This window comes from Xenopus tropicalis, chromosome 5 (genome assembly GCF_000004195.4).
Source record: "Xenopus tropicalis strain Nigerian chromosome 5, UCB_Xtro_10.0, whole genome shotgun sequence".
NCBI classification, from domain to species: domain Eukaryota; kingdom Metazoa; phylum Chordata; class Amphibia; order Anura; family Pipidae; genus Xenopus; species Xenopus tropicalis.
In genome coordinates this window covers 143,067,730-143,090,932 of record NC_030681.2, presented here as the reverse complement: position 1 = coordinate 143,090,932, position 23,203 = coordinate 143,067,730, and the positions used below count along the sequence as shown (strand labels likewise).

At 42.6% G+C, this 23,203-nt stretch overlaps 1 protein-coding gene across 1 annotated transcript; it reads left to right on the top strand.

The window, feature by feature from the left end:
* Positions 1-2,333: 2,333 nt before the first annotated feature.
* laptm4a (lysosomal-associated protein transmembrane 4 alpha) lies at positions 2,334-20,659 on the top strand. Its single transcript, NM_001004797.1, is given in 7 exon segments — positions 2,334-2,469; positions 13,083-13,203; positions 16,326-16,402; positions 17,405-17,527; positions 17,664-17,759; positions 18,753-18,851; positions 19,888-20,659. Coding segments are annotated over 7 exon segments (696 nt in total). The 5' UTR covers positions 2,334-2,370; the 3' UTR covers positions 19,969-20,659.
* The last annotated feature ends 2,544 nt before the right edge of the window (positions 20,660-23,203 follow it).

The window sequence follows — 23,203 nt, the reverse complement described above, 5'->3', positions numbered from 1 at the left end:
TAGTCTAGAGGGATCCGAGTATAAGCTGAGGGTGACTTTTTCAGCACATTTGGGTGCTGAAAAACTAGGCTTTTACTCGAGTATATACACTAAATGTCACCGAAGAAGTGTGAGAGGGAAAATGGGGCTGCTGGGTTAAAGCTGCTATTTCTTTTAGGAAAATGTTATGTTGCTGGTGAACAGAGGGCATATATGCAATAAAAATTGTGTGGTTTGGGTGGGGGAGATGTGCCCAACTTATTTACATGGTAGGAAAATGTAGGGTTTACATGTCCTTTAAAGGAGAAGGAAAGGTAAAAACTAAGAAAGCTTTATCATAAGGTCTATGTAAATACAGCTATAAGCACTCACAGAAATGCTATCAAAAGAAACACAGGATTTCTTGTCTCCTTTTTTGTAAACATGTTCTTGTGTATCTGACTTCTCTCAGAAGGCATTTGACCTCTCTCAGAAAAATCCTTCATTCCTGGGGCCAGAGTCTCACTTCCCCCACCCTTAGGAATGTGTGATCAACAGAATCTGCAGCAGCTACTTAAAATGGCAGCTGCTATCTTAAACAAACAGAGAAAACTTCTAGGGCCTTTTACTCAGGTATAGTAATGCTTTCTGCAGAATGGCTGTGCTTATGGCTGTATTTGCAAAGACCTTTCTTATAAAGCTTACTTAGTTTTTACCTTTCCTTCTCCTTTAAGAGCCAATGCCCAAACCTTGGTGCTATTTGAGCCTGTACATTATCCACCCACAGGGCAGCGATTTCTTTTACCATATGGCACTTAATTGCTATATATTTACTTACTTACATTTATTTACTATTTATTATAAATTTGTCTTCCGTGTATGTACTTTTCTATATTGTAGGGCTACATATCCTAGTAGCACTTTATAAAGTTGTACATACATACCTACATTTGGTCAGTTTTAAAAAATAGGGACATTTCCAGGGACAAACCAAGAACTCTCTACGTTCTGTGAAGCAATGGCCTCCTTCCTTCTGAGTTTCTAGATCTTTGTAAAACATCACTGAAGCACCCCAACTATTGTTGCCTTACAAGTGTTGTCACTACACCTCTAATCTAAACATTGCAAATATCTAACATTTATTCAATGATATAGAGACCTTTCTAGTTATAACTATATTTTATCCCATAAAGAGCCACTTTGATGCTGAAGATCCCAGCCCCTTTTGTCCTACCCTGACTTAAACCTGCTCTCATACTAAAGGTGGCAATACACTTTGCGATCAGCTTGTTTAGCAAGGTTGCCAAGCGAGTGGATCTTCTCCCAATATGCCCACCTAATAGGTGGCCAAACGTGGTTAGTTGCATTGGTCGCACAAAAGATTGTTTGTACCCTCCACTAATGTACAGAGTTGAATTGTCAGATATGCAGGTAGAAACAAAAGAATTCTACCCCTATCTGACATCTCAGTGAGACGAACGATATTCAAGGCCTTGGCCGATATCGTTTGCCTCTTCTTTCGCCATACACGTGCTGAATAGTATACAAAACTTAATTTTGTACAATAATATCGAAGCGTTTATGGCTACCTTAAGGTGGGTGATACTGGGTTAATTCTATTGTTTTTAAAACCGTGAGCATAGGTGTCATTAGGGCTGCCACCTGTCCTGATGCTAACGTTATTAATTGGGAAAAAGGTTAACAAAATAGGAAAGCAGGTATTTTCCTCCATCAAAGGGGGCAACCCTAGGTGCCATCGGACTGAGGACTGCATCAAGAGCCAATGAGGTCTCCAATCCAATGTAAAATCAATCCTGCCCGATTAAGATCTGGCCAATTTTAGGGCAGATCTGCGTCAATTAGGCCCATCGGGCGTGCCCATACATGGGCAGATAAGCTGCCAAAGCAGTCTGAACGACCAGAATCAGAAGCTCTACCCATTTATAACCACTTTGAGCCCAAAGACTTTATTTGGCCTTACTAAAGTAGCAACCCAAAGCAACTAACTTTTCTGAGCTTGTAGCAGGTAACCTGCCAAGGAAATATACGATTGGTTGCCATGTGTTACTGCCCAGTTGCAAATGTGCTTAAGGTTTATATATGAGCTGACTTTGAAAACAGAGGTTACTGGAGTCAAAGTTAACTATATAAAAAAGGGCATGACTAGCAATACAACCCTAAGCCTTTTGACTGACAGTTCCTTAACTCTCTATGACCCAGGACAAATGAAAAGCGCAGCCCACATTTAACATGGCCGACTGCTTCTGTTGTTCCGTGACGTACTGCTTTGGAATTGGACGCCTGGCTAATGTGGGCGTGGCGCATTTGACAACAGACAGGGAAGTGGGTAAGACCATAGAGCAGAAGAAGCTGTAGAGAGCGGTGGCAAGCCGAGGCTCGGAGACGGGCAACATGAACCTGAAGGGGAACCGCGGGCGCCTATACAGCACTCGGTGCTGTGGCTGCTGCCATGTCAGGACTGGCACCATTATCCTGGGCACCAAATATATGGTGAGTGCGGCTCAATTGGCAGCCGGTTTTGCTGAAAGCCATTAACCATGGTTTCGTAATGCAGTTCCTGCTGGGAAGCTACGGGCTAAGAGTAGTTTAGCTAAAGTCAGGCTAGGCAGAAAAAGAAAGTAATTTAGTTGAAGTGAGGGCAGAGGTTATAGTAAGGTAGGGAGGTACTGATGGGAGTTGTAGTACAACACCATCTCTAGGGCTGGTATTTATATCTATAAAGCCATAGGGATGGGAGTGTATACAGAGAGGATCAGGCCTATAGAAGTGGCAGCTACTGCACAGGGATGTTTAACTGCAACCCCCACATCCAAATTGTCTACAGATCCAGTCCCCGTGAGTTGCAGCAACTTTGTAGCAGTCACTCCTATGACTCCGTTGGTTGTGGGCAGATTAAGACAGGTATGTCTGGAATGCACCTTTGCAGTTGGTTGTCGCCATGGGAATCCCAATGCCAAATTCTGCAGCACTATACAGGGATTATATGTGCTACCGTATGATTAGCGGAGTATGCCAATCCCTGCGTGGCGCTCAGTGGGGTAGTGGGTATCAGAATGCCGTGTGTTTGCCTGGCAATAGGGTAGGTTTGTAAGGAAGAGCTGTCTCTGTGGGGTTGGTTGTAAAATATTACTTGCCCTTTAACCCCAGGCCTCTGCTTTTGTCATGTTTGTAACAGGTTCTGTTTATGGAAAGTTACAGTCAGGGGTTCGGCAGGAACAGGTTACAAAGTGGCGGATCAGGGTTAAAGGGATACTGTTATGATTATTATGGGGTACTTTGTGTTAGGGTTCCTGACTGCAGACTCATTAAAATGTGAGTTTAGAGCTTGATACACAAAAACTCACCAACGTTCTATTTATTCCTATGGGATCTTTGGAATCGTATTTATCAATGGGTGAAAGTTAGAACTCACCATTTGATAAATACGCTTTTAAAAATCCCATAGGAATAAAAAGAACGTCTGTGAGTTTTCGTGTATTAAGCTCTAAACTCACATTTTGATAAATCTGCCCCTAAGTGTATGAACCTGAGGGAGCTCTCCTGCCAGGACAAAGACGTAATCACGGGAACAAGAAGGACACAACCACAATGGAAGTTTAAACTTGTTCAATTTATTGTCACATGCTCATATGCTTTTATAACTTTCTGTGTACGTGCAAATACATACGGGTGTGTTATAGCAAATAGAAAAAGACCATTGTAGTTTCAAGGATGGCCTTCGAGGATGGCCTGTACCGGACAGGAATGTAACTAATAAGATACATAATATGTATTTCACAATGTGCAAGCCATGCAGGCGCACTATTTGGGAAAAACAAACTATTGTGACATGTTCAAGCCTTGCTGTTTGCAGTTACAAAATGGAGATATATTTCTAAAATGGAGTATGATATGCTAAGCTCCAAGGTATATCAAAGTATGTGAATATATGGATATGTGATTACATTAATATGAGGATATAAGTTGTTCTGTCAAACCTCACACTTGAACCAATAAATGTATTTGTAGCTGTAATATTGGTGTGTAGGCGCCATCTCAGTGCATTGTGCCTGAGTCTGAGCTTTCAGCCAGCGCTACACATTAGAACTGCTTTCAGCTAACCTATTGTTTCTCCTACTCCCATGTAACTGGAGGAGTCCCAAGCCGGACTTGGATTTCTTACTATTGAGTGCTATTCTGATACCTACTGGGAGCTGCTATCTTGCTCCCTTCCCATTGTTCTGCTGATCGGCTGCTATGAGGGGGGTGGGGGATATGTGTGACTGACGTTAGAGCTGGGCGGTATGACCAAAAATTTATATCACGGTATTTTTCAAAATTATATCGGTATCACGGTATTTGACGGTATATAAATAAAAAATAAATAATAAATATTGGTGGCCAGGCCCCCCCCCCCCAGAAAGATAATGCTGAAATAGAACTTTAAAACTATTTAAATTGGTTAATTGTAGTGTATTAGACAAGTGGTTAGAATTAAATTTTCTTATTAGGCAAAAATGTGGGTGGAGTTTCTGAAGGGGCGTGGGGGGATACAGAGAGGAGGGGAAATGATGAAACTGATAGCAAAAGGGGAGGGAAAGAAAGCAATTTATTATACTGATAAAAATAAAGAAAACATACAGAGAGAGACTTTGATTTGCCATCTTACAACCTGACAGCTCCTGCTTCCTCCCTAAGTACGCGCTGCCTTCAGTCACTTCCTGGTCTTCAGTTCTTTGGAAGTGACGTCACATAGCGACCGCAAGTTACTTGCATGTGGCTTCTTCCGTATTTCTTCCTGGCGCTCTAAGGTATAGGTAGCTGTGTTCGCTACTCCTGAATTCTTTTCTTCGCTAGCGGCTTTTTTCTCATTTTCTTCCTGGCGCTCAAAGAAACCGGAATTGCTGTATTGAATGCGCGCGCAACCCGGAAATACTTCACACCGGTATGGCGTTATGCTAAAAATTTATATCATTTTTTTTTTAAAAAACGGTGTTCGGTTTTTATCGGTATACCGCCCAGCACTAACTGACGTTTATCAGAGCACAGGTCACACGGCTGTGGCACCCTAAGAAATGAAGAATATGGCTAGCCCCTATGTAAAAATTTCAAGATTAAATATAAAAAAAGCTGTTTGTCTTTTTGAAAACAGATTACAATGCAGGATTCTGCTGGAGAAGCTGTATTAACTGATGGGTTTTGAAAAAATCATGTTTTCCCATGATGGTATCGCTTTAAGTGCAGGTTGCCATTTTTGGAATTGTGTATGACAATGCCAGTTACTATACGGAAGGCCGACTGACATTAAATCGGTTTGCGGGAACCCTCTCTTGTGACTGCCACAGGCCCCTTTCCTGCAGTGTGAATAGAATGTGGCTGGGAAACAATATTTCCCTACTGAGTAGCATTGAATGGCATCACATTGGCAGCCAGTGAGCCTGGTCACGCTGTGCCATTCTTGGGCATTGTCTGACTCCAGCTGCTGCTTCATGGTGCTGCTACTTCCTTTGTGTACTTTATACAGAGCATAGTGCAGCGTCTACACACAACATCTGTGGCTTAGGCAATCTATGGCCGCATTACAGTAGCATTCTGTCTATCTGTTTTGATAGTCACAACTTGTGGTTGATGTTCAAGGCTGTTGTGACAGGGTGACTCTGTTTATATGGTAACTGACTCACTGCACAAAGTCATCCTGTGAATCCAGCATACACCCTCATCATGGCAGCTGGGATACAGACATATGGATCCACTTTGTTTGTTACTGAATCACCTCACCATTCCCCTAAAAGGATTCCCTGCTGGCTTTGGAGCTGTACCAACAGAATCGTGCTAGAAGGTAGTGATCCAGGTTACAAGGGTGGAACTAAACAAGGACTGTCAGACCTTTTCGGCTTAATTCCCTTAGCTGATAACCGGTTATATAAGGTAAGGGTGAAGACACACCGAGCTGCTACTAGCAGCTACTTGTCGTGGCTACTAAAATAGACAATGCTGATCATTTACTGATAACTGTCTTTACATGTGTTTTAGCAGAGGCAATTCTCAGTATTGTCTATGGCAGGGGATTTTCTGGAGTTTAGTAGCCGTGAAAAAGTAGCTGCTACTAGTAGCTCAGTGTGTCTTCACCTAAACAGATACAGGAAAGCAAAATCGCTGAAATGCATTAGGCCCTGGCTTTGTAAATTTTTTATTAAGCAAAGAAAATAAAGAATTAATCTTTTATTGGTAAATCGCGCTGCTGTCCATTATTATTTTTTATGGCACAACCTACATTTCTGGGACTGGGTTTTTAGGCAAGCAAATAGGCTTTCTCCCTTAATCTTACCCATACTGGAATTTGAAAAGTTGCTTTGAATTAGCTATTTAGTAACATACACTTACTTGACTTAAAGGTGAACCACCCCTTTAACATACAACCAGACATTTCTGGGCATTTTGGGAGTCGACATACAGATTTGGCACTTCCAGACAAAAGTCGTTGGTGGCCTGTGCAACTGATTATTGGGTGACAATTGGCCTGATATCTATTGGGCAGGACAGGTAGTCCTGTCATGTGATCCTCTTCCTGCGGGTGTCACAGTGTGGCCCTGCGGGTGGGTGGCATAATAACTGGCCACTATTCTAGCATTGTATTACACATGGAAGCTCTTGGACATTGGCCTGGGTCGGTTCTTGTGCCTATAATACCTCTATACACTCTCACACGTCTGTGCCTTGTATTTAAAGGGGTTATTCACCTTTTCAATTAACTTTTAGTATGATAGTCTGAGACAATTTGCAATTGGTTTTTATTTTTTATTTATTTATTGTGGTTTTTCAGTTTATGTTCTGCACATCTCCAGTTTTGGTATTTCAACAGCTATCAGGTTGCTAGAGCCTTGCTTACCTTAGTAACCAGGCAGTGGTTTGAAGGAGAGACTGAAATATGAATAGGAGAGGGGCCGAATAGAAAGATAAGGAATAAAAAGTAATAATAATAATAAAATGGTAACCTTACAGAGCAATAGTTGTTTGGCTGCCAGGGTCAGTGACCCCTATTTGAAAGCTGGAAAGATGTAGAAGAGAAAGGCAAATAATTCAAAACCTATAAAAAAATGAATGACACTTTTATTGGTAAATGGCGCCACTGTCCATTGTTCTTTTTTATGGCACAACCTACATTTCTGGGACTGGGTTTTTAGGCAAGCAAATAGGCTTTCTCTCTAAATCTGACCCATACTGGAATTTGAAAAGTTGCTATGAATACCATTAACCCATAAAAAAAAAAATGAAGACCAACTGCAAATTTTTTAGGAAAAGGATATTCTGTAACATACTAAAAGTTAAATTAAAAGAGAACTACCCCTTTAAAGGGTATACTTTATATAGGAGCTTTGCAGACATAGATATGGATAAAGTTGTTCCCATTAATTCTCCTGATCCTGTAGGAATAGCAATGTTTTGGGTTCCTGTAATGAAAAAGTTTACTTTTCCCTCGGGGGCTTTGTAACGTGCCAGAATGCGCCATCTGCTCGTGGGTTCCCATGGGGGCGCAGCGCCAGTATCTCCTGCGCTGAAAGGAAACTAAGCCTAACATACACTTTGCTCCTGTATAGGAGGGTTTTATGGCGCTCACTAGTGCGAGCAGCAGTCACGCACGGAATGCAGAGAAACGGCAACATGAGCTTTCACATATATAAACTTATATAAGGGCGATCATAAAAGAATTTTATGGGGAAGCTCTAGCTAAAATACAAGTGTGGGTGTGATGGCGTGGGGGGTAGGTATTTACATTTGATTATTATAGACGTGTGAATGTTCGCTCATTCTTTTAGAGTGTGAAATTGCATACATGGGTGCTCTGAGCGAGTATCCCACCACACAGTGCATGTACATGTATCATATTTACTGTGGAACAATAATAAATAGAAAAGTGGCCCTGGGTTAAAGTGTTTCCTGCACAAGATGGAGGCTGTTGATTTTGAGGTTGCCACAGTCATCCTGTCATTATGCCCAGCTTGAGGCTACCACATGCACTCAGAATGTCAGCATGGCAATGAACATACATTTAGGGGCATGTTTATTTTAGGGTGTAAGCCAACTTCACCGGTGATGTTGCCCATAGCATCCAATCAGCAATTAGATTTAACAATTCACCTGCAAGTTAGAAAACGAAAGCAAAGATCTGATTGGTTGCTATGAGAAACATTTGAACGTTAATGTTGGTTTTCACACTTAAAATAAATTATATGCACTGATTAGTAAGTGGCAAATCTCTGCACAACGGATGTCCTGTTTACTTGAACTTGAATTCATGCAACAAAAGGGGTTTTGTTTGCCCAAAACATGTGGTTGGTGGCGCCCACGTGTGCAGTTTGCATTGCTTGTCGGAGTATAAAAGATCAATATGTACCTACTGACCCAACAATTATATATTTTAATTAGCCTTCCCTGTGCATATGGAGAGCTTGTACATATATATGCATGGGGTTCAGTTACAACCAAAATGATTCTCAGCCCCAGATCCCAGCTTTTTAAAAGTGTTAGGCTCAAGGTTTTAATTTGTAATTTGGTAAATGGCCACCATCTGCGCACACATGTGGTTAATTCAGAATATTATTGACCTGCACTTTTACATAGCAGCTTGACCCAGTAACCCACAGTTCTAATAAATACCATCTAGCCAGCCACGTGTGTAGCCACAATGTACAGCCCGTTGTTTGATTGGCCAAACTGGGGGGTTCCTTGGGGGGTGAGGGCACCTAAGTACCACTGATCTTACAGTTTGCTCCAGTCAAAATACTGACTGAAAGAAGCATTGGCTGGGGTTGTGGTGTATCCATTCGCTTGGGTCATGTACATTTGGATTGGTTGAGGAACCCATTCATGCACTCTTGGTGGGCATTGGCTCCCCGATATTTTGGTTCAATCAGTTGTAGCTTAGATCCAAGCTCCAGATTTATATGTGTTTGCTGACCTGCTGTTTGATTGAGGATATCTTGAGTTAAACTTAATGTCCTGATTCAGGCCCAGAGTTGTGTACTCATTCTCACATAACATGTTATATAAAGTTACTGGCCGTGAGTCGGAACTGGCAGTGCATGGAACCAAAGATGTCTGCAATCCGAGTGTGTGGAACAAATGTATAAGCTGCAAAGTAAATCATCTTTAGTCCCTTGCCTTGTGGTGATGATGTTGCATATTGCCAGAAATGGCATATTGTGGTGTTGTGCTATTACTCAGCTGTGCGTCTCGTCTTTATTTGGCTTGTGTCTCAATGTTTCCTCCCCACGTCTCCGTGACCTTTATGTGTTGTTTACCTCTCAGACAATGTGTTTCAGGGAGGGGAGGGCAAAGCCAATGTCTCTTTTCTCCCTCTCATTCTGTTTCCTGATACTGGAACCGGGCCGCACTGGCAGCTTCTTGCCATTTATATAACAACTTTTTGTTTTCAGCGCGGGGGGACTGCATGGGTCACATGTCTTTTGTTGTAAAATAAAAACGCAGTTCTGGCTTCCGCTAGGATTCTCACCTAAAAATAACCACCTATCCGTCTGCCATTTTCAGCTGCCCTGTGGGCGGAAGCCAGGGTTACACCAGGCACGCCTGCAGTCGTTTCATGCAATTTGTGATATTTTGTTCCTTCCTGAATTGCTTTATGGTCATCAGATATTGTGTTCCTTCCTTTCAGTAAGTCTCTTGTGCAATTTCACCAGAACTGATGGGACTGAACATCAACTAGGCTGATGCATGATTTAAGTATTAATCACTGGGAAGGGGGTGGCAAATTGTAAGAACCCCCCCCTTCTCCCTCAGCTTGGTGCTTTTCTTTAACCAAAAATGAGCTGCCCCAGGGGGCTTTATGCAGATTGCTCCGCCTCCATTTCTTGGTCCTTGCTATGTACGTTAGTGGGCGGGCCCTCTGCACGGTATGAAAATTCTTTATCAGTTTCTGTAGCACAGGCACCAAGTATAGGCATTGCTTTACACACTAAATGATATCTCTTTGGCTTATCTGCTGGTCCATCTGTCGGCGCTTGCTGCAGCTGTTTTTTGTCTGAGCCCAACAGAGACCAAACCGCCCTATGTGTAGCAGTCTCTTATCATGTCTGTATCTCACTCCCATGCAACATGATCCAAACATATTTAAGGAGGAACTCACTGCTCACAGCTTCTGAACCCCTAATATACCTACCACTTTAATCTGTGAGTATCATTCTGCATCACTTGAAATCCTGGCAGGGGAGGAGGGACTAAAACATTGAGGTGACGAATACACAGCTTACAGACAGCAAGCAGGAACTAAATAATCCACAATGCATTGCACTGGGATGTTCCTTTCCTTATTGACATTACATGTGTAGGGAATTGTGGGATTGGGAGGATGCAGACGACTATTTTATTTAGTTTCAAAGTAGTCAGCCAGATCAGCAGGAGAACTTAGCGAACTGTTCCAAACCATATTATCACAATACAAATCATGGAAAAGCTGCGTATTTTTTAATTGATGTATATTGCAAATTTGCTTGAAATTAAACTTAAAAAGGTCAAGTTGTGCATGGGTGGATTTCCCCTTTAATGCCTTTCAAGTGACTACACCAAGGGGTATATTTATCATGCTGTGTAAAAAGTGGGGTAAAACATTACCGGTGATGTTGCTCATAGCAGCCAATCAGATGCTTTGCTTTGGTTTTCTAACTGTTGAAATCTAATTGCTGATTGGTTGCCCTGGGCAACATCACCGGTAATGCTTCACTCCACTTTTTACACAGCATGATAAATATAACCCCAAGTGTGTAAGGAGAATTGTCTTCATTTTATTTGCTTACAGACCCCAGGAAAATATGTCAAAAAAGTTCAAGCTGCCCTGGGAGCTTTATGAAGATGGTCCTGGACCATAGAAGTGTTTCATTGCAACATTGTTTTGTTCTGGAAGTCTATGGACTCTCTCTGCATTAACATTAGACAGTTAAGTTTGCAATGCACAGGCCAATATTAGCATCTCAGTTTGGTTTCTATGGTTGATATCTGATCAGAAGTTGTGTATTGATCAGGAATTCTACAGAATCAGGTGAGGAGCAGGCATTGCTGTGGATATTGGCCCATCTCCAGCCAGTAGGCTCAGGCCCATGTTGGTATCAGGTTATTGGGTTGGGGACCGAATGAGTGCATTAATCCAGTTTGCCAGTTTGGCTTACCACTTGGATGGCCAAATTAGGCAACGATCAGTTGAATGGATATCCCAGAGTATGACTGGGGCTCTATCAGTGCATGAAATGAAATAGGATTGAGAAATATTGAGTGGGAGACATGGACAGGTAGAGGAATTTCTTAAATTCTAGGTAGTAACTTGTCCAAGGTGCACGTGGGTGCTGGGGAGTGCAATAAATGAGTGTATGTACTGTCATCCTTGATATTATCTCCCTCCTTGGGTTACATTATGTGGGGCAGCTGTGTAGGAGCCATACAAGTCATAGCAGCTAGAGGAGTAACAAGGAATGAGCTCTGCTCAGTGAATATGCAAACTTGTTGGACTGGAATAGTTACACACACACGTACATATAGTATACACACACATACAGTAAAGAGGAGGCTTGCTGGTAGGAGTGTGGAAGGAGTTGTTCTTCTACAGTAGTAGTGACTTTGCCTTTAAAAGATTATGGGAAGGGCCGTATCTTTCCCTATGGCTGCAGATGCTCTCCCTGGGATTGTTTTTCTCCTGCTGGGGGCACTTTCTGGTAGATCACCAAGTGCGCCTCTATGGGAGCAAGCATGATAAATATTGATCCCCCCCGTCGCTATGTTCTGCAAGGATTTGCCTCTCGCTCCTTTTGTACCAGCAGATGAATTCTTTATATTATGTGTGTGTTGTGTAAACACTGTTTGTTTGTCAGATCTGTTTTGTGTATCTGAGTGTGAGTGCAGTGACCTTCAGTAGCATGCAGTGTTCCCAGCTTGGGCTCCATTATTGGATCTAGCCCCAAGCTCCATCTGCCTGGCAGGCACCCAGCCGCATCTGACAGCTCCTTATACAAGGACAGGGCTCTGTGTATATGCCAGTATCTCCCGGGAGCCTGTGTGTATGTTCCGCTGGCTCTGTTTGCTCATGGGAATGATTAGGAGATTGCAATGAATGCTAAATAACATTACAGTTCCTTGTTGCACTTGTGCCAGTGTCTTGCTTTATGGCAGAGATTCAAGATATACAGTGAGAATCAGAGAAAGTGTCTCACAGGACAAAGGAGGGATCACTGGTCCTTATCTGAACAGGCAGTAACCCTTCCAAGACTTTCCCCTGTCTCTGCCCCTATATATTAGGTACCTACCTAGTGCTACCAACCCCTATTTCTGTAGGGAAATGAGAGCAGAACAGGCAGTAACCCTTCCAAGACTTTCCCCTGTCTTTGCCCCTATATATTTGGTACCTACCTAGTGCTACCAACCCCTATTTCTGTAGGGAAATGAGAGCAGGGCAGGCAGTAACCCTTCCAAGACTTTCCCCTGTCTCTGCCCCTATATATTAGGTACCTACCTAGTGCTACCAACCCCTATTTCTGTAGGGAAATGAGAGCAGGGCAGGCAGTAACCCTTCCAACACTTTCCCCTGTCTCTGTCCCTATATATTAGGTACCTACCTAGTGCTACCAACCCCTATTTCTGTAGGGAAATGAGAGCAGAGCAGGCAGTAACCCTTCCATAACTTTCCCCTGTCTCTGCCCCTATATATTAGGTACCTACCTAGTACTACCAACCCCTATTTCTGTAGGGAAATGAGAGCAGAGCAGGCAGTAACTCGTCCATAACTTTCCCCTTGTCACTTTTGGCCTATAATGGTTCTCTTCCCATGGCTTTTCATTGAAAAATAAGTTTTGGGTTTTTTTGTTTATCTTTTGTTGCTTGGGCCATCTAGTCTGTGGCATATATACAAATGGTGGTGCGGGCTCTAGGGAACACAGAGAGAGGGGTATGAGGCAGGGTACCAGCTGCCAATATGGCAACAAATGTCTGAAATGAATTATTGTGTACTATGCAGCCTGATTGTACATATCAATAAACCAGCACTGCTTCAAAATATTACATTTCTGCTATGAACCGAACCTCTGGGATGGAACTGTCATTAACTTTTTTTTTTTTTAACCTAGGTTGTGAACCTGCTGATGGGAATCCTCCTCACAGTGAAAGTAACCCACCCCGATACCGTGCCAACAGTCGATATTCAGTATGAAGTCATTGGCAACTACTATACTTCAGAGAGAGTGGCCGGTGAGTCTGTGCCAGTGCTGCAAAATAGGCAGCAATATTGTGGGGGGGGCGACATAGCAAGTTGGGGGGATAGAGAGGGTTATTGGACATAGCAGGTTGGGGGGATAGAGAGTCTTATGGGACATAGCAAGTTGGGGGGATAGAGAGTGTTATGGGACATAGCAAGTTGGGGGGATAGAGAGGGTTATTGGACATAGCAGGTTGGGGGGATAGAGAGTCTTATGGGACATAGCAAGTTGGGGGGATAGAGAGTGTTATGGGACATAGCAAGTTGGGGGGATAGAGAGGGTTATTGGACATAGCAGGTTGGGGGGATAGAGAGTCTTATGGGACATAGCAAGTTGGGGGGATAGAGAGTCTTATGGGACATAGCAAGCTGGGGGCATAGAGAGGGTTATGGGACATAGCAAGTTGGGGGGATAGAGAGTCTTATGGGACATAGCAAGTTGGGGGGATAGAGAGTCTTATGGGACATAGCAAGCTGGGGGCATAGAGAGGGTTATTGGACATAGCAAGTTGGGGGGATAGAGAGTCTTATGGGACATAGCAAGCTGGGGGCATAGAGAGTCTTATGGGACATAGCAAGTTGGGGGGATAGAGAGTGTTATGGGACATAGCAAGTTGGGGGGATAGAGAGTCTTATGGGACATAGCAAGCTGGGGGCATAGAGAGGGTTATTGGACATAGCAAGTTGGGGGGATAGAGAGTCTTATGGGACATAGCAAGTTGGGGGGATAGAGAGTCTTATGGGACATAGCAAGTTGGGGGGATAGAGAGTCTTATGGGACATAGCAAGCTGGGGGGATAGAGAGTCTTATGGGACATAGCAAGCTGGGGGGATAGAGAGTCTTATGGGACATAGCAAGCTGGGGGGATAGAGAGTCTTATGGGACATAGCAAGCTGGGGGGATAGAGAGTCTTATGGGACATAGCAAGTTGGGGGTATAGAGAGTCTTATGGGACATAGCAAGTTGGGGGGATAGAGAGTCTTATGGGACATAGCAAGCTGGGGGTATAGAGAGTCTTATGGGACATAGCAAGTTGGGGGTATAGAGAGTCTTATGGGACATAGCAAGCTGGGGGGATAGAGAGGGTTATGGGACATAGCAAGCTGGGGGGATAGAGAGGGTTATGGGACATAGCAAGCTGGGGGGATAGAGAGGGTTATGGGACATAGCAAGCTGGGGGGATAGAGAGGGTTATGGGACATAGCAAGCTGGGGGGATAGAGAGGGTTATGGGACATAGCAAGCTGGGGGGATAGGGAGGGTTATTGGACATAGCAAGTTGGGGGATAGAGAGTCTTATGGGACATAGCAAGTTGGGGGGATAGAGAGTCTTATGGGACATAGCAAGCTGGGGGCATAGAGAGGGTTATGGGACATAGCAAGTTGGGGGGATAGAGAGGGTTAAGGGACATAGCAAGTTGGGGGGATAGAGAGGGTTATGGGACATAGCAAGTTGGGGGGATAGAGAGGGTTATGGGACATAGCAAGTTGGGGGGATAGAGAGTCTTATGGGACATAGCAAGTTGGGGGGATAGAGAGGGTTATGGGACATAGCAAGCTGGGGGGATAGAGAGGGTTATGGGACATAGCAAGTTGGGGGGATAGAGAGGGTTATGGGACATAGCAAGTTGGGGGGATAGAGAGTCTTATGGGACATAGCAAGTTGGGGGGATAGAGAGTCTTATGGGACATAGCAAGTTGGGGGGATAGAGAGGGTTATGGGACATAGCAAGCTGGGGGGATAGAGAGGGTTATGGGACATAGCAAGTTGGGGGGATAGAGAGGGTTATGGGACATAGCAAGTTGGGGGGATAGAGAGTCTTATGGGACATAGCAAGTTGGGGGGATAGAGAGTCTTATGGGACATAGCAAGTTGGGGGGATAGAGAGGGTTATGGGACATAGCAAGCTGGGGGGATAGAGAGGGTTATGGGACATAGCAAGCTGGGGGGATAGAGAGGGTTATTGGACATAGCAAGCTGGGGGGATAGAGAGTCTTATGGGACATAGCAAGTTGGGGGGATAGAGAGGGTTATGGGACATAGCAAGCTGGGGGGATAGAGAGGGTTATGGGACATAGCAAGCTGGGGGGATAGAGAGGGTTATTGGACATAGCAAGCTGGGGGGATAGAGAGGGTAGGAGACACATTTACAGGATTTATGCAAGGTGCAAAGCTGTATATGTTTCTGTGCTGGTATGAGTGGGATGTTGTTGGGTAAAGTTAATATATTAAGATACCAGCCTATATGTGTGTCACAGAATGATCATATAATTGCAATAGCTGAAAAATAATAAAACACATAGCAAAACCCATAATAGTTAGTCATATATAAAATATGTGAATGAAGAATGTGGAGAAGCCCCACACCAGGATCTACGCACGTACAGGAAAGGTATAATATAAACATATGAATAGACACACATTAATGGGTAAGGCCCTTAGGGCAGAGTTGGGAATTAACCCCAGGAGCAAATCTTATTCCTGTACTACCTGTTTGTTCAGAGCTGCTTCGGTTCATATTGTCTGTATTGTCTCATCTTTGCTGTAACCTAATCTTCAGAGCCCCAGCCTGCCCCCCCCCCCCCACCAGAGATTCTGTGGTTTACCTTAAAGGGGATAGCCCCCCATGAAATACATATTAATATGTAGGCAATAATATTCAAAGACAATCTTTATTTGGTCTTTATTTTTTATTCTTTTCATGTTTAAAATGTGCTCATTTATTTTTCTAGGAACCATTATGCTCTAGTAACCAAGCAGTCATTTGAATGACAGACTTATAGACGAATAGGATAAAAGTGATAACATAAATAAAAGCATCTGGTTGCGGGGGTCAGTTAGCCCTGACAACTGTATATCATTTTACATTTCAGGCTGGGGAAGGAAACTATATAGACCTAGAGACTAACTGCAAATCTGCATTCATTAAATTTAGACACATACGGGGACAAGTCTCTTAGGCTTCTGATGTACTTGATACTTTATGTAATGTTCCAGGATAACCAACCAGTTATAGTCAGGTCTGTGCCGTATTTGCATCTTGCTGCCTATTTATTTATTTTTGTATGTGAGCGAATGCTAAAAAACTATCAATGTCTTTGCTTTCAATTGCAGAGAATGCCTGTGTCCTCTTCGCCATTACCCTCCTCCTGTTCACCATGAGCGCAATGATGGTCTATGGAGCAATCACTGTAAGTGGATTGGTTTGTACTACTTGCATGAAACATGGGAGAGTGGAAGGGAACTATAATACTTAGGAGACAGGGGGCTTATTCTCCCTGTCCTAGAATAAGCTATGTAGGTAGCTTGAGTGGAGTTTTACCTGCAAGCATAAATTACAGTCATAAGTTACTTGGAAGTTACCATGGAAGTTACATTGGCTCATTGATGCGGTCCCCAAACCAACGGACGCCTATACCCATTGTTCTAATTCGATTGTTTGGCCCCAGGGCCAAACGACAGAATTAGCTCGCTATTGCCCACCCGTAGGTGGGGATATCAGGAGAAGATCTGCTGCGGATCTTAGTGTGTATGGCCACCTTAAGTCTACTAAAAATCTTAAATATTAAATAAACCCAATAGGACTGTTCTGCCCCCAATAAGGGGTAATTATATCTTAGTTGGAATCAAGTACAGGTACTGTTTTATTATTACAGAGAAAAGGGAATCATTTAACCATTAAATAAACCCAATAGGGCTGTTCTGCCCCCAATAAGGGGTAATTATATCTTAGTTGGGATCAAGTACAGGTACTGTTTTATTATTACAGAGAAAAGGGAATCATTTAACCATTAAATAAACCCAATAGGGCTGTTCTGCCCCCAATAAGGGGTAATTATATCTTAGTTGGGATCAAGTACAGGTACTGTTTTATTATTACAGAGAAAAGGGAATCATTTAACCATTAAATAAACCCAATAGGACTGTTCTGCCCCAATAAGGGGTAATTATATCTTAGTTGGATCAAGTACAAGATTCTGTTTTATTATTACAGAGAAAAAGGGAATCATGGGTTTATGGGAGATGGTCTTCCTGTAATTCTGAGCTTTCTGGATAACAGGTTTCCTTATAACGAATCTCATACCTGTATTGTGTGGTCAGTTATAGGATCAGTGCTCCCTTTTCTCCCTGTAGTGACACCAGTTATAGGTGACAGCTTCCATGCTAGTAACTGATATCTGCTTAATCCCTAGCATCGGGGAGGCTGGCTCATACCGTTCTTCTGCTACCAGCTGTTTGACTTTGCCCTCACGTGCCTCTTTGCAATTGGCTCCCTGACATATCTTCCTGGCATTAAAGAATATTTGGAACAGTTGGTAAGTTTGCGCACATGATCAGTAAGTGCCGACTGCTAGTGGTGGCGCTGACACATTAATATATACAGTTATTTAGGGTGCCCTTGTGCAGATGTTTCCCATATATCATTATCTTGTATCATTCTTTGTTTTTCAGCCTGACTTTCCCTATAAGGATGACATGCTTTCCCTGGATTCCAGCTGCCTTCTCTTCATTGTTGTGATTGTGGGGGCACTTATCATCCTATTGAAGGTAAATAATGCCACCGGCCCTACTGTGCCCGGGATTCATCAGCTTCCTGTTGTTCTGCTCTGTCTCTGTGTATGTTGATCCCATTACATGGAGCGTATCCCTTCTTTTTTTAAAAAAAAAAAATATACATTTTCCATGTAAAGCTGATCGTTTAGGAGTTTAGAATTTGCTATTTTGGTAAATGTGATAGCTTCTCTCAGTTACTCCGTTGTTAATACACTAGGGGTCATTTATGAAGCCCCCAAGCAGAATGTATGAACGTGCCTCTCCCTAACGTGCATGTCTGAATGATGCATAAGTTAGAGGACAGAAGGGAGGTGCCTACATGCCTCCCACTTTTCATGAAAAGTGTTGGATCCATGGAGGTGACCACAGGAGTCTGCATTTCAAAGTGGGTCACGCAGACCTATGGCTGATTGGCTTGTTTGGATAATGTTTAGGGCTCTTGGCCCAGTGGCTGTTGGGATACAGACTGCCTGTTGCAGCCAGTTGGGTCGGCAGGAGCAATATTGCTTAGCTGCCCCCTACTGGCACCAGTGCATTTCACACTGTAGGCCAAGTTTTTCCTGTTCAGGATAATGCAGAGCAATTGCAGGTGAGCAAGCTGCTGTATCATGGCTATGCTTCACCCCTTCCATGCCCCGTGCCCCAGCAGCCTAAGGCATTTGAAAAGCAGAGCGTCTCTGATAAAGGGAGGGCATTTATGTATTTCACTGGTTGCAAATGAGCAATGATAAACCTTTAACCAAACCCTAGGCTAAATAATGATGGAACTCTAGTTCTGTCATTGAATATGCAGAGCATTATCCATATATTACAGGTTTGAGTGACAAAACCCTGTGGGTAATGGTGGATCACAAAATGGAGGGCTACCCGTCTCCAGCAGCACTTGCCATAGGCAAAGTTTTTCCCATATATCTGCCTGGGACGGTGACCAGCAACTGGGGGCATTTTCACTGCCATCTGTCTGAAATGTATGTACTTTTTTTGTAGGCCTATTTGATTAATTGTGTGTGGAACTGCTACAAATACATCAGCAACAGAAACATGCCAGAGATTGCAGTGTACCCCGCCTTTGAAACCCCGCCACAGGTAAGAGCTAAAAAGGGTTATGTAATAAAAGGCACTAAGTTTGCCCAGGAGCAGTAACCCATAGCAACCGATCAGCAGGTGGAATTTGCTGGTCACCTGTTTAAAAGTACTGCTTATTATAGAGTAACATCAGCTGTTTATGTTGGGACCTATTTACTATTCAACATGTACTTTGTAATGGGAATGACTGGTTATTGGGCCCCACAGCAAGATCATTGGGCCCCTAAGCTTAAGCAGTTTACATTACTTATGCAAAAACGTACGGAACTTCCATATCAAGCAATTACAGCGCAGAGCAGGGGCAGGTAGGTGGGAAGGGGTTAAATTTAGGGCAAACTCCACTGACCCCCTATAAACCGACTGACTTATTAGTACATTAATCAATAAAACTCTTTATATGAACTGCTTATTATAGAGTAACATCAGCTGTTTATATTGCACACACACACACGGGCATGGCCAAAATATTGGTACTGTGCGCTTGTGTTCATGGGGGCCCCATGTAAATAACTTGTGCGGGGCCCCAAAGTTTCTGATGGCGGCCCTGAGTAAGAGTCCTAAAGTAGCTATACATGGGCAGATTTAAGCTTCTGATTCTGCCCCTTCAGACCAATTGGGCCGCTTATCTGGCCCTTTATGGTGCCATCTAATGGGCCTCTCTGGCCGCAAAATTGGGCAGATATTATGAGGCGGGTTGGATTTTCCCGCTGGATCAAGGACCACATCGGCTTGTTGATGCAGTCTTTGCCCTGACTTTGTGATCCTGTTCGGCATTAGGAAGGCAGGTATAGGGGAGTGGGGCTGTTTTGAGAAGTGAGCTGGCAGCGATTAAGGCTTTAGCCAATGGGTACTGAGGTAGGTGGGAATCCCCTCCTTAACCAGCACCCGCACAGCAGCCCAGTTCCTGATTTGTGCTGCAGGCAGAATCCGTGTGAAATGCAAATCCTTGGGCTGTAGCTGGGATGCTGAAAGGTGTAGTTCAGCTACAGCCCCTGATGTAGAACATTGCTAATGCTTTGATGATGGTGTTTTGCAGTACCTGCTTCCTACATACGACATGGCCATTAAGATGCCCGAGAAGGAGAAGGATCCCCCTCCACCTTATATCCCCGCATAATGCCCCAAAGAGCTTCTGCTGGAACCCTGTGGTGCCCGGAGGCTCTGCGGCTGGAACCCTCGGGGGAACCCATTGTCATCGCTAGTGCCGCAAAGATGAATACAGATGAAAAAGTGTATTTTTGTGCATTATATTTGTATTGCCTTAACATGTAAATCTAATATGTATTTCATTACTCGCCTTCAGACAATCTCTTCTACTGATTAACGTTTACTGGGAGAGTTAGGCTTGGGGAAGGGTTAATAGCGCCTCTTTTCTGCGTATTCTTCGTGTTTTATTCCCACCCTGCTTTTTGTCTGCTGTATATGTGTAAGTGTTCATGCCTTAACTGAGGGTCGGCAGACTCACACTACAGCTCCCAGCATCCTCGGCAACAGCACGTGCACAGCGGGGGCTTGTGGGAGTTGTATGGCAGTTGGCTATCCTTGCCTTAACCCTTTCACTGCAAGAGAGCAATGCAACAGATTGCAGGCAATGCATTGGCGCTGCTTGAGGCAAGTGAAGGTATTTATAAAAGAAAAAAAAATGTTTTCTTAGCGGTTTGGTTGTTTTTATCAGCATGGCGGTACTGTGAGCGAACGTACGCGGTAGTACTTGTGACACATGCGCTGTCGCACACAGCCTTATTCTTTTAACTTGTGTGCAACCTTTTAAGTGGTTACATTTATGCTTTAATAAATCTTTGTAGAAACACGGTGGTCCCCTGCCTGTTATATTCAACATAACCTCTCACCGTTAAAGGGGTTGTTTCACCTTTAAATTAATTATTAGTATGCTGTAGAAAATGATATTCTGAGACAATATGTAGTTGGTCTTCGTTTTGTCTTTGTGGTTTTTGAATTATTTCAATTTTTTTTCAGCAGCTTTCCAGTTTGGAATTTCAGCAGTTATTTGGTAGCTAGGGTCCAGATTACCCTAGCAACCAGGCAGTGGTTTCAGTGAGAGACTGGAATATATTTGGTTAGAGGGTCTGAATAGAAAGATAAGTAACAGATAACAATACAATTGCAGCCTCACTGAGTAATCAATATATACAGTATAGTGGGACATTTATATTCTATATATACAGGATAGTGTGACATTTATATTCTATATATACAGGATAGTGGGACATTTATATTCTATATATACAGGATAGTGGGACATTTATATTCTATATATACAGGATAGTGGGACATTTATATTCTATATATACAGGATAGTGGGACATTTATATTCTATATATACAGGATAGTGGGACATTTATATTCTATATATACAGGATAGTGGGACATTTATATTCTATATATACAGGATAGTGGGACATTTATATTCTATATATACAGGATAGTGTGACATTTATATTCTATATATACAGGATAGTGGGACATTTATACTCTATATATACAGGATAGTGGGACATTTATATTCTATATATACAGGATAGTGGGACATTTATATTCTATATACTATATACAGTATAGTGGGACATTTATACTCTATATATACAGGATAGTGTGACATGTCTAACCTCAGCCTTTTTTAAAGGTATGTTTTCTTTTAGTTAGGGCTGTGACACATGGGGAGATTAGTCACTGCGTTACAAATCTCCCTTGTCGCGGGCGACTAATCTCCCCGAAATGCCATCCCAAATGGCTAGAATGTAAATCGCCCCACCAGTGATCCCAGTCATTTTCGTCTTAGTGAAATGAAATGATGTTTAACGTGGCCTTTATTTCAAAATTACACTCAATGTATTTAAATGGGACACTATTTATGATGGGAACAGTGACATCTAATGGTTGGTTGGGGTAAAACCTTCATGTCCCGAAATAGGTGTAAAAGATTCAATGGCAGTGGAATAACCCACTGAAGGACTGATCAGCCATGGTGTTTTGAAGTAAGAAAATATCTTTTAACCCCTTTGTGGAGCTCCACACACACACACACACACAATATATATATATATATATTTATTTATTTAAATAAAGCTGATATTTACATCATTGTTTTTCCTACATCTATACCATACTGACCAAGTGTTGAGCCACAACAATTTCTGGTATATAGAACTTGCAGAACAGAACCAGCTCCTGCCTAGGGGCCAAAAAACCCAAATCCTTTGTAAAAGATTTGGCCAAATACTGAACTGAATCGAAATCCTCATTTGCATAAGTCTACTTAAGGGTTAAATAGAAGCGTGCACGAAGCATGTTTACATGCCCAAAAGTCATTTGAGTTTAAGGATTTGAATTTGGTTCGGCCAGGCACTTGGAAATCTTGGCCGAATCCTGGATTTGGTACATCCCTGTTAAGAACTATAAAAAAAATAATCAGGACCAATTGCAAATGTGCCAGGAATAAGGTATTCTATAACATATTAAAAGCTAATTTAAGTTTAATGCCCTGCCTGGTTCCTTGGGTAAGGGGATCCTAGCAACTTAATAAGGTGACAATGCCAAACCATAAGCATAAAGACCACTTACACATTGCCTTGCAATACCATTGTCTGTATTATCTCCCCCTATAGTATTGTGTGTAATCTCTCTGATATCTGTGCCTGTATTATAGTTACAGTTAATGTTTAGGTATGGGATCCTGTATCCAGAAACCTGTTATCCAGAAAGTTTTTGTTTTTCTTTGTAATAATAAAACAGTTGGGATCAAGTACAGGTACTAAGATATAATTACCCCTTATTGGGGGCAGAACAGCCCTATTGGGTTTATTTCATGGTTAAATGATTCCTTTTTCTCTGTAATAATAAAACAGTACCTGTACTTGATCCCAACTAAGATATAATTACCCCTTATTGGGGGCAGAACAGCCCTATTGGGTTTATTTCATGGTTAAATGATTCCTTTTTCTCTGTAATAATAAAACAGTACCTGTACTTGATCCCAACTAAGATATAATTACCCCTTATTGGGGGCAGAACAGCCCTATTGGGTTTATTTAATGGTTAAATGATTCCCTTTTCTCTGTAATAATAAAACAGTACCTGTACTTGATCCCAACTAAGATATAATTACCCCTTATTGGGGGCAGAACAGCCCTATTGGGTTTATTTCATGGTTAAATGATTCCCTTTTCTCTGTAATAATAAAACAGTACCTGTACTTGATCCCAACTAAGATATAATTACCCCTTATTGGGGGCAGAACAGCCCTATTGGGTTTATTTCATGGTTAAATAATTCCCTTTTCTCTGTAATAATAAAACAGTACCTGTACTTGATCCCAACTAAGATATAATTAA